Here is a 13898-nt window from a genome sequence, read left to right as displayed (position 1 = left end):
AGTATTCAAAATGGTCGGCGTTATTCGGCGTCTCAATGTCGTCAGGGAAGTGAGTATCCTCTAGGTCAAGGCCAACCAACCACAAAGAGTATAACTAATAGCTAATGCTAACAACCACTACAGAAGGTAAATACGATCACAACTTGAACCACCTCACCTTCACGACAGCGCATGCGCAACATGTTCGGCACCTCGTCTTCACTACCGCGACCATCATGACAATGCTGACGTGCGGCTTCAGCTCTTGAACATTCGCGCCGGGCCGGGGGCTGCCCTCCTCCCCAAGGAGGTCACCAAGGTGCACATGCAGTTTGCTCACAGGATAGAGGAAGGCCACATGGGTCCTAGGTTCGCGCAGACTCCTACAGCGTGCTCGGCAACCAACTAATGGCCTTGTTTTTGCAGGAAGTTCTGGAGAGAAAACCTCCCCAAGCTCAAGTACTGGAATCCCGCGGTCCCCATAGTGATCAACAGGACAACCGACCAGAAGGGTCCCGCCGTCATGACCATCTACTTCCGCGACGACAAGGATGCTAAGCCCTCTTCGACTCCATTCCCCACGTCCTCTGCCGACGGTTCATCTCCAGCCCCTAAACCTGCCCAGGGCGAGAGGATAGTCACAATCGACATGAAGAACCGCAACTCGTCCGTTATCCTTAAGGAATTTCTGGACAAGACTGGTGCCGTTGCAGTTCAGCCGACGGCCAAGGACGAGGAGGAGTTCCGCGAGTTCGAGGACCTTCATAGGAGGTCCGAGATTGACCGCGAGCGCATCAGGAAGATGAACGATGCGAAGAAGAGAGAGAAGGCTATGTTGGCCAAGGCCATGAGCGACGCCCAGTCCATCAAGGCTGCTTCCGCATAAGTCATGCGCTAGCCACCACCGTATGTATGGAAAAAGAGAAAGGGACATCGTTTGGGTTGTGTATATCATATGTACAAGTATTTTGGGAAATTCATGTCAAATACCACCAAGCAGGAGCATTTTGGGACCGTCCCGGCTAGCTGGGTCAACTGGGGCGTTTGGGGAAAAGGAGGGTGGGGGGGAGGGGGAGGCTCCAACGAGGGTCAGGCCGATCGCTGATGCCATCTCGATATGTGCGACGCCAAGCATATGGCCGAGCCAAGAGGTGTTTCTCATCAGCTTTTATGTCTGACACCGTTCTTCACTCCTCGATGGATTGACGCTCCTGGCACCCGGACAGCTGAGCTCGTCCCCCCTCAATCATCGGTATCAGATCTGTGATCGACGATACTCCGTACATAACAGCCATGGCTCCCTCCCAGGTCTCCGGGCCCCGATCCCCGGTTCCCTAATAATGGACATTGAAACAGAGCATCCTGGACGAAGGACTCTTTTACGCAGCCGGAATCGGGTCTAGCCCATTCTTGCGCGCCGACCCCGCATAGCAGCCCCACGGAACGACTTCCGGATAGGTCGAGAACCCGACATCTCCATTTCGCGACTTGCCGTGCGTCCGTGCCTGCGATGCTGCGCCGGTATTATCGCCGACTAGGTCAAATAGTCTCATTATTTTGCTGCTAGGATCGCGGCCGCCTTCCGGCAGGGAACCACGAGCACGATTTACCCACAGCATCCATCTCGGTTTTGTCTCGCCCGGTGGCCTCGTGTCACTCCCCTTGTCAATTCAAGATGGTCATTCATTATAAGGGAGTAGAGACCCCGTCCCAACATGAAGTTCCCATGTGGTGTACTAGTCTTTTGCTGTCGGTAGATGAACTACCCAGTGCTTCGTCAAAATCAGACTGTCCAATATCTATCTTTACATGTATGTTCACCGTCTTTTCTTCTTCAGCTCTGATCTCTCTATATCCCCCATAAACTTTCATAGGTTGTATGAGTCTGTTGTGTGAAAGGATTCATACCCTTTTCAGTGACTTGGCTGTCTTGTTGCCGAGCTAGCAGGTGAGTAAGGACTCTTCAACACTTCATCATATGCATGAATTTGAGCCCAAGGATGGCTGACCGTTACTGCTCTTATCTAACAGATGATCAAGACTACCCAACAGAGCTGAGGTTGAAAACAGTCTGTGCCAGATAGACATGATTCAACATTCGCCCTCCATGGATAGCGTAGTTCGGTGTCTGGTCAACGACTCGCGACTGGAGATCATGCTCGTCAGGATAGTGAAGTGTACAGCTGAGTTAGTCTACGCCCCATATCAAATCTCACCTTTTCCGCGACCTTGACTGACAATTCTTTTCCTCGTAACCACAAACAGTAGTTTCAGCATGTCGGTAGAATACCAAGTAACCGCCACCGGCCCGGTCGGTTCCGTGGTCGACGCCATGCTTGTCGACCTCGTCTACCTCGACCGGCCCTTCGGCAAGGTGCAGCTGCCCCAGACGAAGACGCGCTTCAACGGCACCGACGTGCACTTTTACGACCAGACCATCCACGTCACCGACATGTCCATCTGGCTGCAGCTCTTATCGGACCTCACTCACAAGGAGAAATTGGTGTACCATCTCCGCAATGGCGAGGCCCATCTCAAGGGCCCGTTTGGGACGACAGCGCAGTGTGGGTACAACAAGGATATCCATGTGTTGGGGATGAACGGGCTCCCAGTCCTGATCAAGGATGTGGATCGGGAGGAAAGGAAGGTCACGCTGACCATGAGAAATCTGAGCACCTTTGAGCTTGACTATGGTCCGACGGTCTTTGAGATTCAGGAGGGTGGAGGGAAAGGGCAGTGGAGAACGATTGCGAGGTTGAAGGGCGACTTCTTTACTAAGCGGGGAGAATTTCATGTTGCCTTGGAGGTCGAGACGGTATCATTGGACGGCGAAATCGACCACGCTCAAGGGGGTGAGGTGAAGGAGGGTGGGATGAGGCCAGCAGCAAAGACGTTGGGGTTGGATGCGGAAAAGACATACCATTTCCAAGGCGTTGGAACGGACAAGGAGGGAGCATGGACAAATGAAGCGATCAAGTTTATTCGAAGCCCGATCTTGTTGACGGAAAGATTTATTTCTTTGTACTGACAGGCCAAAGGCGATGGGATCGAAATACTTTCAAGGCTGATTGGACAGTGGGACCTCGATTTTCAGGGGAAGTAAACAAAACCCAAAACCTACATATGGTGCGTGGATGATGTCGGTGTTCTTTTCTTTTCGCTGTTACTTGGGCTTCGGCAGAATAGCCAACCACCATTCGTTTGCAGGCCTTCCTTCCACTTCAATTGGTAGATCACAGCCTAAAGGAGCATGGATATGTTGGTGCATCTGGAAGGCACGGTGCAGCTGAAACCAAGCCTAGAATTGTGAGGGGGAAGCTGCAATTGTTATAGCTCTACGAGGGATCCAAGCCTTGGAATACAGAAGCAAGATGCAACAGCCCAGTGTCCTTATGCCCGACAAAATGCCGTAGAGACAGATATGATACAACACCAGGTTTGTGGCGGCTCAACAATCACCTCAGAGTTTAGGTTCGTTCACATGGAAATCCTCTTCAAGTGAAAATGGCCGATGAAACGCCCCGGAGCTCTTGAAGCCCTCCCGAGCTCTCCCGTCGATCCGGGAGATCCATCACTCTGGTTCAGCAGGGCCGCATTCTTTAGTGCATCCCGTCATGCCCTGGAGTCTCGCCAGGGTCCCGTCAGCCCAGTGAAATGGCACCCCACAAAAGTGAACGAACGGCCCTGGCCGATGTGGCTCGCTGGCCAATCAGATGCAACTTCACCACCTGTAACGCTGCGCCTGCGGCGGACTGCGGGCCCCATGGAACCAAGAGGCCACGAAGAACAAGTGTCCATCAACGAGACAGGCCCGGACGGAATGCATCCTCCCTTTTTGGTCATGTCCCGGTGTTTTTACGAGTCGAAAAAGTGTCCAGTCTCGAGGCTTCTGCAGCACTGCAGCTCCTCCTCCTTCTTCTCCTCTACCTACTTACTTTTCCTCCTCTAGTCATCTTCTTCTCCACCCCATTTCAGTTTCGTCTTTCAAGGACGAGCTTTCAGCCACACCCGGCAGCCCCCTTTGTTTCCTTCTCACCCCTCCATTTCAACCTTCCCGAACGCAATCGTGTTCTCCTTTCGGCGGCACATCGTCGATTGTTTGGGCTTCGACCTTTTCCGGACCATTGATCTTCACGCCCACTTTCCTGTTCGTTGCCTGACGTTTAAACCTCCAAGCATCAGCTGGGAACAAAGGTACCTTGCTGACTTCGAGGATCCTCTTCTCTGACAAAGGCCCACGGTTCCCCCCTCTTGTTATATATTCTTAGCGCCTTGTCCCTCTACACCACACACTTCGTTAACTATACTGCCACGCGTCCGTTCTACACTCTCGTTAAATCCATCTCTTTCTCTTCCATGATCGGCCTTGCCATCAAACTACCACCTACGGCCTAAGCGATCCCCGATTAGATTGATATCTCTTCCTCCACGCCCACGATCGATCTAGACACTCTGAAGCTCCCTTGAGCGAACTTGCACCATGGCGACCCCGACGGATGGCTCCGAGCGAGCCACCACGGCCTCCGGTGCCGATCCCTTTGGAGATGCGGCCCGGAGACGCAACATTCCTCCAGTCGCTCCTACTGCTACCGAAAAGCCCCAGCCCGAGGATAAGAAGAAGGCTCTGGTTCCCGTGAAGAAGGTCCGTAGCTAGCCTGTGACCCAATCTTACACCTTATCCATGCTAATCAACATCTGTATTTTAGGAGCAGAGCTTCCTTGATTGTATTGCGAGCTGGGAGTGGATCGTTGCCCCCGTCGTCTTCACGTTCCTGGCTTTCTTTACGCGTTTCTGGCAGATTGGTCTTTCCCCCATCGTGACATGGGACGAAGCTCAGTAAGCACACCCGCCTATCCAGACCCCATAGATTGCGAGGCTAGCTAACACGATACAACGTACAGTTTCGGAAAGTTTGGTAGCCATTACCTCAAGCGCGAATTCTACTTCGATGTTCACCCTCCTGCCGGAAAGCTCCTCGTTGGTCTGAGCGGATTGCTTGCGGGCTACAATGGATCTTTCGAGTTCAAGTCCGGCGAGACTTATCCCGAGGAAATCAACTACACCTTCATGCGCCAGTTCAACGCTTTTTGGGGTGCCGTGTGCGTTCCCCTGGCCTACTTTACCGCCAAGGCGCTTCACTTCAAGCTCCCTGCCGTCTGGCTCGTCACTCTCATGGTTCTTTGCGAGAACTCGTACACCACCATCAGCCGCTTCATCCTCCTCGATTCTATGCTCCTCTTCGGTACCGTGGCCACCACTTTGTGCTGGGCCAAGTTCCATAACCTACGCAAGAAGAGCTTCACGCCTGAGTGGGCCTTCTGGTTGTTCCTGACTGGTCTCAGCATCGGCTTTGTCTGCAGCGTCAAGTGGGTTGGACTCTTCGTTACCGCTCTGGTCGGTCTCTACACCATTGAGGACCTCTGGAACAAGTTCGGCGATACCAAGATGCCCGTCAAGGTTCTTGCTGCCCATGTTGCCGCTCGCGTCAGCTGCCTCATTATCTTGCCCTTTGCGGTTTACCTTTTGAGCTTTGCCATCCACTTCTGGGTTTTGACCAACTCCGGCCCCGGCGATGCCCAGATGCCCTCGCTCTTCCAGGCTAACTTGAGAGGCACTGAGGTTGGCAGGGACAGCCCTTTGGAGCTTGCTATCGGCTCCCGCGTGACCATCAAGAACATGGGCTATGGTGGTGGCCTGCTTCACAGTCACGTTCAGACCTACCCTGAGGGTTCTAACCAACAACAAGTGACCTGCTATCACCACAAGGATGCCAACAACGACTGGTTCTTCTACCCTAACCGCAGGGAGCAGGCTTATGACGAGAACTCTGACGAGATTCGTTACATTGGTGATGGCAGCACCGTTCGCCTTATCCATGCCCAGACCGGCCGCAACCTCCACTCCCACGAGATCCCCGCTCCCATGACCAAGAGCGACAAGGAGGTTTCTTGCTATGGCAACCTTACCGTTGGTGATGAGAAGGACCACTGGAAGATTGAGGTCGTCAAGGATACCAATTCTCGCGATCGCTCCAAGATCCGCACTCTCACCACTGCCTTCCGCTTGAAGCACGAGGTTTTGGGATGCTACCTCCGCGCTGGAACCGTCAATCTTCCCCAGTGGGGTTTCAAGCAGATCGAGACTACCTGCACCAAGACCAACAACCCTCGTGACACCTACACTCACTGGAACGTCGAGTCCCATACTAACCCCAAGCGTAAGTTTGACCCGTAATTGAGGGTGGCTTTGTTCCTTCTGCTAACAGACACCAGTGCCTCCTGCTGAACCCGGTCAGTACAAGAGTCAATTCCTTCAGGACTTCATTCACTTGGTATGTATCTCCGTTCCCATCTGCTTCTAGGAAATCCTCCTAACCTGCGTGACAGAACGTTGCCATGATGACCTCGAACAACGCTCTTGTTCCCGATCCTGACAAGCAGGACGATTTGGCTTCCCAATGGTGGCAGTGGCCTATTCTTCACGTTGGCTTGAGAATGTGCAGCTGGGATGACAAGACTGTCAAGTATTTCCTGCTTGGCAATCCTCTCGTCTACTGGGGCTCCACTGCCGCTCTTGGAGTATTTGGCCTTCTTGTTGTTTGGTACACTCTCCGCTGGCAGCGTGGCTACAAGGAGCTCGGCCAGGACGGCATTGACCAGATCCACTACGCCGGAGTCTACCCTGTCATCGGCTGGTTCCTCCACTACTTGCCCTTCATCGTCATGGGCCGTGTCACCTACGTCCATCACTATTACCCGGCGCTCTACTTCGCCATCCTCTGCTTCGGTTTCCTTGCTGACTGGTTCCTCAGAGCCAAGAGCAAGCTTACCCAGGGCATTGCCTATGGTATCCTCTATGCGACAGTTATTGGGCTTTACATCTTCTTCATGCCCATCAGCTGGGGAATGGTCGGCCCGAACCAGCAGTACAAGTACATGAAGTGGTTCGATAACTGGAGGATCTCGGATTAGATGTGGTGATTGGGATGGAAACTATGGTCAGCCCCGTTCTCGGTTGGCAATCATCACAGCAACAGTCTTCCTGTAACTGCTGCTATTCCAAAAGTGTACCAAATTCTGTGCATCTGCATTGACAACATTTTATTTCCTTTTAAGTTTGATCTAAAACAAAAAGAACAGTGGGCTATAGAAAAATGGGAAACAATTCACTAGTGTGTCTACTGGAGGGTATTTGTCGAGATATTTGCCTGTTGCAATTTGATGAAGAGTGTCTGTAACGAAAGACACTGGTTTCCTTGATGTAATAGATCAGGGCCATCAAAATTGCGTATTAGGGCAAGTCATATACTCAGAAACACGGTACACTTGTCGACTAGCCATTTGGTAGTAGTGATTAGAAAGTCTATCGTTCTGCCTGCGTTCCCGGTATCAAGGCCCGATACCCCTTGTTGAAAGTGCAGATGCGTTCATCTAGGTCGAACAGGAAATCATCAGGGCAATACATCATTACATCCATCCACACGATTATCTACTTTGCTCCCGGGTTCCTGTCAATTCTGTTTCGAATTATTACGCGGCAGACCGACAGTCGTGATATCCCCACCATCGTTTCCCTTTCCCTCGCTTTTCGCATTCCCATGAAAGGTTTTGATCGTATCTCATGTGTATTTGATTCGTCCCTCTTTGCTTTCCTCCTCAAGGGGCTACCTTCACTCAACAACACCCTCCATAACCGCCCGCCTTATCCCCCGTCAACTTCACATGCGTCCCTCCCCCTCCTGCGCCGCCTCCACCTAATCCAGCACTAGGCCCCTTTACCCCGGACCGTCTATCATTCAAATCGTACTTTCCCGCCTGAATATTCTGGTATATCCTCTCGGCCACCCTCATGAACGCCTTCTCGACGTTCTCCCCGCTCTTGGCGCTCGTCTCCACGTACTCGAGCACTCCATTCCTCCTTGCCCACTCTTCCGCTTCTTTCCTCGTTACTTCTCGCTTGTTGTTTTCTCCCTCGTTTTCGTCGTTTGCTTCTGTAAGATCGGCCTTGTTGCCGACCAAGATCACCACAATGTCCGGCTCGGCAATGGCGCGAAGGTCGTTCAGCCAGTCGGTTACGTGCTCAAATGTCTGTTTGCGCGAGAGGTCGAAGACGAGGAGGGCGCCCGAGGCGCCGCGGAAGTAGGAGCGCGTGACGGATTTGTAGGTTTCTTGGCCGGCCGTGTCCCAGAGGGAGAGTTTCATGTGTTTTTGCGGGACAGGGGGGTCGGATGCTGAAGAAGAAGAAGAGGAGGGCTTGGCGGCTATTGGGGGTGGGGGGAGGCCCCCAGAGGAGGAGGTTGTAGTGTTTGGTATTGTTGTTGTTGTGGGATCTGAGGTGAAGGTGGTTGTGGAGGATGCTTGTTGTTGTGGTGATTGTTGGGAATCGAGGTTGCTGTGAGGAGGACCGACGGGGACGATGCGTGAGCCGAATTCGACACCGATGGTCACGTCGTGGTGGGTGACGAAGCGGCCTTCGCAGAGGCGGATGGTGAGCGAGGATTTACCGCAGCCTGAGTCGCCGATGCATACTAGCTTCGCGATGTAGTCCCAGGGTAGTGAGGACGACATGGTGGGTTCTGATTGTTCAATATCCTCTTGCCGATTCGGTTGATGGAATGTTGAATGGATGTTGGCAAGGTTGTTAATAATAATGGAGGAAGAAACCTCCAGATATGGTCAGGGGTAGCCTGAATGCTTCTCGATGACGGATGGCCTGGGCCTTGCTTGGTGTTTATCGTTTCGAGTTGCGGGGACTGGGTTATGGGTAACCGAGCGGGAGTTTGCAAGGGGTTCACTCGTCAGGAGATCAGGCGAGGTGATAGACTGCAGAGCTATCCCGAGATAGGCAGTGGATCTGGTTCCCTGTTATATTCAAGAGTCGGCGGCTTGGACGGTGTCTCTTGGGGGACTGGTTTGACTGCTTGGTTGATCGATGATGATATATATGGCCAAGTGCCGCCGAGGCTGGACTGAGGAATCTTGCTCTTGTTGGGAATGTGATTCTCACACCGTTCCTGACGACAATGCAACGCAAGAGGAGATGATGATTGGACTTTTGGCTCGCTGCAGTGGCTGGATGTCGTTCAGAGTATCAATGAGGATTGGACTCGGAAGAGATGATGGATGTTGACTCGTCGCGAATTGACAATCGATATAGCTGGGTTTTGCCTTTCGGCTGATTTCGATGATGTTGGATTGCGGTGGAGGATGGACGCCTAGAACGATAGATACTTGTGAAAGAGGTCGCTGCAGGAACCTGGTTGCGTGAACAACTGATGACTGGATGAAGGCTGAATGGCGGACACCCTGACACCTCACTCACGGGGAGACAGCTTGTAGCTCCAGTCTTGTTAAGGAAGGATCCAGCCAATGGTAGACGGCCGCTTACAGTGGATCACCTGGTCTGGGCTCGCGGTGGCATCGGGTACATATCAGGCAGTGACGCAACGAGAAGTGAACGATAACAGACGTCTTCACATTCCCGTTCAGAAGACGATGTCATGGGGCATCATCCTTTTTGAGTTAAGGAAGTCTAGCAGACAAAGGGTGAATGCCTCACAAGGGGCCGGCAGGTGAGTTAATTGTTCGCACAAGCAAAGCCTTTTGCACTTTGTGTTATCTCCCGGTGTGGCTGTTGTGCACTCTGACAGTCTGACTGCCGAAGAGAAGTTGAATCACGGCATGATTGATTTGATGAAGCCAATGCCGTGTTTCTACTTAGTGTACCTTAAAGGAGCAAACATCCGGCAGGCACCACCGAATGTCCAAGCTGCCCGTCTGTCCCGTCCTCTACACTATATGTCTTGATGTACCTCTACCCATCAAGGTTCCTATCCTACATGTAGTGTATTGTAGTGTAGTATAGGTGTAGCGAGGATCGGAGGTGGTAACTGAAAGGTCAGAGATGTGAGGGTTGGTTGTTGGTGTCGGGTGGTTTGCCCGTTGATCACGGCAGGCGGACTGGACCTCAGGCTCCCAGCCAGGTTTGTCGCGTGCAGTGTGGGCGGTCAGTCGCCAGCCCACTTAACTGAACCTAAGTTGTTACACAGTGGACACCCGATCCCTTGTCTGCCTGTTTCTTGTACACCCGTACCCTACCTACCTAAGACTCCGGATCTTATCAACAGCCATCTAGATTCCCTTGTTTTGTTTTCGGCCTTTTCATCCTCTTTCTGGTTCGCTCTCGTATATCTCTATGCACTGATTGATGCACATGGCGCCCATGTTCTTAGGACTATCCAGTTAATTCTCGTTGCCTTGGGCCGCCTTGTTCATCCTTTCTTTACATGAGGCAGAAGCCTGAAGTGCCAAACCTCCTCCGTCGCTCTGAAACCCCCTCCATCCATCAGGCTCTGGCTGTATAAGCGTCTTGTTAGCAGAACAGAGTCATCCTGTCTAACAGACTCCAGGCCGTCGCATACCAAGTGGCACCTTTCCCAATTCTCGAGAAAACACAAGCTGGAATTATCCTTACATCGACATCTCCAACTTGGCCACATCGCTCCGACCACCGCTGGCATCCCGTCTGCGTTCGTCTGCCGTCATTAGCTACGCATCGTCCGCCGTGGTCCCACACCGCCGACTAACACCACGAGGCATCATTCCCGACGAGCCCACTGGAGTTGCAACAACCTTCTCGAAACAGCTTTTGGGGGCGTGGGATAGACCGCCATGTTCTCAGAATGTGCGTATATCCATGTCCACCCCCCCGACCCTTCTCATTAATTGATGTTTACCCCCCAGCGTCCAACCGTTTTTCATACTGACTAACAGGCGATACCAGATGCGTCAAAGTTCCTCTCCCAGTCACAGTCACGGTTGTCCAGCTTTGCCGGGCAAGATAACAACGACCGGCCTTCGTCTCGCCAACCAGGGGGCTGGACCGGCAGAGGCCGAGGACTGAGTGGGCGCTCCTACTATAGAGGCGCCACAGGCAACCCTTATCAACCGACTGGCTCTCGCTTTGGTACCCTTGCCGGATTTGGGTCTCGATACGCCCAGGATGCGCCTCTTTTTCAAGCCGCTGTTGAGCAAGAGGAGGAGGACGAGGAGGAGAGAGACCGGGAGGCTGCAGATCTGTTTGCACTGCAACGCTCCCGTCGCGTGATACCTGCCGCCCGGTTGGAAGATAGCACCGAAGCCGAGGATGATGGGAGTGCTTCGCTAGAGAGGAGTCGGGGATACCAAGACGCACTCGGAACTCGCCTCCACGGCATCAGAAGCAGTTGGAACGACTCTACAAGTCTATCCAAGCGTGAACACGACCGCCGACAAGGAGGGAGCAAGTTATTTGGGAAGCACAAACGCCAAGGCTCGGATGAGGATGACAGCACTAAGGGGGCCATGGAAGACGTTGGACTGCAGTCAACTATCGCCGAGGATGATGATGACCCGCCAGAGGATCTGTTGGGTGAGGCTTCTATGGGCAGCTCACCACCGGCTTTCCAAAAGTTCAAGTCGCGGCCGGCAACGCAGAGATATTCGACCAGGAGAAGTTCGGTCCAGGATTCGGAGGCCGGTCTATTGCACGAGTCGCGAAGGTCGTTCGACGGTGGATTGCCACCAGATGCTGGGCTAACACCAGCACAACCGGTTGCGGATGGGGAAATATTTGTCCACGATCCTTTCTTCGCTTACATATTCTTGATTGCTTTGGCTTCCTTGTTTGCGACATTTGTGCTGGTTTACCTTCACACAAGCGGGAAGCGGCCACTCGGCGACACCATTTACAACACCATAACCAAGTCTTTCAACCTACTAGCTGTCGACACATTGGTTTCAATGATTGTCGCATTTGTGTGGTTGGCGACTTTGCGGGCGTACATTAGGCCACTGGTTTACTTGATCTTGGTGTCCGTGCCGATTATCATGACCGCTTTCTCCCTGTATCCCTTGATCTTGAGTTTCCGCTCAACGAGCGGAAGTACCCAAGCGCAGGATACCGTTATGAGGTGGGCTTCCACTGTCCCAGCTGCTGCGGCCGTGATCTGGATATACATGGTCTTCAAGGGCCGTCTTGCGATCCGGTCGGCCATCAATATCCTGGAGTTCTCGAGTCGTATTCTTGCGGCAAACTCGCCTTTGATGTTGGTTGGTGTAGGATGCCTGGCCACGGTAGTGCTCTGGACCTGGGTCTGGTTACTCATGTTTACCAGAGTCTTTCTGGGCGGGAGTTTCTCCAGCTACCTATCGCGTTTTATCATCAGTGCGTCCAGCTGGTGGCTAGGCATCTACTTTGTTCTGATGTACATCTGGACCTTGTCGATTCTCTCCGGCATCCAGCGAGCCACGACGGCGGCGACGGTATCGCAATGGTATTTTCATCGCAATGCGGTTCCAGCAGCATCATCCAAGGACGTCGTCTCTGCCGCCCTGGGCCACGCTCTCAGCACCATTTTTGGCACTATCAGCATGTCGACACTAATAGCACTAGCCATCCGCCTTCCCCTTCTCATATTACCCTCTCGCGCTGCAAACATTCTCAGTATGATTGTTTACTCGTTCGTTCCTACACCGATCGCAGCTCTTACGAACCCGTTGACTCTCACGTATGCCGCCATCCATTCCGAGTCCCTCGCGGTTGCTTCTCGAGGCCTTAGCCGGATGGACTTCCTTGCCCCTCAGCGGCCCACTACGACGCTTACGCCAGTCGCTCTACGATCCGACACTCACAACTCCCCACTCCTGCCATATCGGCTAGCGAAGCTTATCTTGCATGCTACGCGGTTTATAATGGCTACCGCACTCGGCTTTGCAGGTTGGGTCATGACGGCTCGACAGCTGACGGTTGAACGACCTGATGGGACCCTGGGACTCAAGGGAAGCGCGTACGCCTATGTTGTGGGTATGGTTGCCAGCTTTATCGGATGGGGCATCTTGGGCGCAATGGAAGGTATCCTGAGCGGTATCGTCGATGCCGTTGTCATCTGCTATGGTAGCGAAAGGGGGATGGCTTCAGGCGGTTACTGTATGGAGGCCGCGCAGCTCTTTGGTTCTTTCAATGGATCTTACGGTAGGGGCAGAGATGAAGAGGACCGCCGCGAGGTTTACTAGGCGTCCAGACCTGGCGAGTGGCATACCCCATGGAATGGAAACATAGCATTTGAATGATGATGGAACGAAACAAGATTACGCATTACGATGGGATGGTATGGTTTGATACTTTTCGGAACTTCACAACTGGTCTAAAGCGCAGACGATATGAGACAGGAAGAGTCATGGAATGGTTACGGAGACTGCACAGGTATTGCGATTTCGCTGGGTCTTTCCTCTGCGTTACCGAGCATAATTGGAGTAGAGGAAACTGGCCTAAACTGCATTGTTATGGTGACCAAAGGGGCAATCTTGGTTTTATAGACAAGTGTCAGTAAACCGACGCAAGGTAGGCTGTTGTTCGAAGAGTTGGGTTGATGCTGGCTTTGGGTTAGGGTTAATGATTGAAACATGGCGACAATATGAAGATACCTATGCTACCAGTCTAAAAGAAGAATCTACTTAGCAAGATATAGTGTAGAGCGAGTGTCTCCGGGATGAGTTCTGCGCGGCTCCACAAAGAATGGTGATAGCACAGCCTCCTGTGGTTATCGATTTGATCACATGGCAGGACACGGCATCGTCTGAACCTGGACCATGGGCGGCCTCAACGCGAGGCGACAAGCAAGCGTGACAAATGTTGCGATTCAGCGATTCAGGCGAGTTGTCGGAATTTAAAGAGTTCCGACCTTGACGCTCGCCACCTACAGTAGCTGATTCATCAAGATACTGCTGCTACACTAGAGGCTATTCCGGAACACCGGACAGCCGCTGACGGGGACTCGGGGTTCGAGCAGTTGAACGACTCCCCATTCCTACCTAATATTATACATGCTGCTGAATCATCACGATATCTAGGTTGTCTCGCTTGTCAATCTGAACCCCGC

General features: G+C 52.7%; 7 protein-coding genes across 7 annotated transcripts; 4 read left to right on the top strand and 3 right to left on the bottom strand.

Annotated features, from left to right (window-relative positions):
• Positions 1 to 35: 35 nt before the first annotated feature.
• On the top strand, positions 36 to 983 carry NEUTE1DRAFT_122994 (uncharacterized protein; the record flags this gene model as incomplete). Its single annotated transcript, XM_009853748.1, has 3 exons — positions 36 to 49; positions 169 to 348; positions 406 to 983. 3 exons carry the CDS (start codon positions 36 to 38, stop codon positions 863 to 865), a joined length of 654 nt encoding a protein of 217 aa, XP_009852050.1.
• A 137-nt stretch (positions 984 to 1120) lies between these two features.
• Positions 1121 to 1675, bottom strand: NEUTE1DRAFT_117340 (uncharacterized protein; the record flags this gene model as incomplete). The annotated part of the gene is made up of 1 exon (XM_009853747.1): positions 1121 to 1675. One exon carries the CDS (start codon positions 1596 to 1598, stop codon positions 1359 to 1361), a length of 240 nt encoding a protein of 79 aa, XP_009852049.1.
• A 227-nt stretch (positions 1676 to 1902) lies between these two features.
• On the top strand, positions 1903 to 3007 carry NEUTE1DRAFT_130406 (uncharacterized protein; the record flags this gene model as incomplete). Its single annotated transcript, XM_009853746.1, has 3 exons — positions 1903 to 1920; positions 2004 to 2166; positions 2245 to 3007. The coding sequence occupies 2 exons, from the start codon at positions 2066 to 2068 to the stop codon at positions 3005 to 3007; spliced, it is 864 nt and encodes a 287-aa protein (XP_009852048.1).
• A 950-nt stretch (positions 3008 to 3957) lies between these two features.
• On the top strand, positions 3958 to 7356 carry NEUTE1DRAFT_122991 (dolichyl-phosphate-mannose-protein mannosyltransferase 2; the record flags this gene model as incomplete). Its single annotated transcript, XM_009853745.1, has 5 exons — positions 3958 to 4621; positions 4686 to 4816; positions 4882 to 6197; positions 6253 to 6311; positions 6367 to 7356. The coding sequence occupies 5 exons, from the start codon at positions 4460 to 4462 to the stop codon at positions 6949 to 6951; spliced, it is 2253 nt and encodes a 750-aa protein (XP_009852047.1).
• A 107-nt stretch (positions 7357 to 7463) lies between these two features.
• On the bottom strand, positions 7464 to 8786 carry NEUTE1DRAFT_117339 (uncharacterized protein; the record flags this gene model as incomplete). The annotated part of the gene is made up of 1 exon (XM_009853744.1): positions 7464 to 8786. The coding sequence occupies one exon, from the start codon at positions 8545 to 8547 to the stop codon at positions 7654 to 7656; it is 894 nt and encodes a 297-aa protein (XP_009852046.1).
• A 1847-nt stretch (positions 8787 to 10633) lies between these two features.
• NEUTE1DRAFT_122989 (uncharacterized protein) lies at positions 10634 to 13032 on the top strand (the record flags this gene model as incomplete). Its single annotated transcript, XM_009853743.1, has 2 exons — positions 10634 to 10663; positions 10763 to 13032. 2 exons carry the CDS (start codon positions 10651 to 10653, stop codon positions 13030 to 13032), a joined length of 2283 nt encoding a protein of 760 aa, XP_009852045.1.
• An 87-nt stretch (positions 13033 to 13119) lies between these two features.
• NEUTE1DRAFT_117337 (uncharacterized protein) lies at positions 13120 to 13577 on the bottom strand (the record flags this gene model as incomplete). The annotated part of the gene is made up of 1 exon (XM_009853742.1): positions 13120 to 13577. The coding sequence occupies one exon, from the start codon at positions 13422 to 13424 to the stop codon at positions 13206 to 13208; it is 219 nt and encodes a 72-aa protein (XP_009852044.1).
• Between the last annotated feature and the right edge of the window lie 321 nt (positions 13578 to 13898).

Source organism: Neurospora tetrasperma (genome assembly GCF_000213175.1).
Source record: "Neurospora tetrasperma FGSC 2508 unplaced genomic scaffold NEUTE1scaffold_4, whole genome shotgun sequence".
NCBI lineage: Eukaryota > Fungi > Ascomycota > Sordariomycetes > Sordariales > Sordariaceae > Neurospora > Neurospora tetrasperma.
The sequence above is the reverse complement of the archived record's forward strand: the minus strand, read 5'-3'. Positions and strand labels throughout refer to the sequence as shown.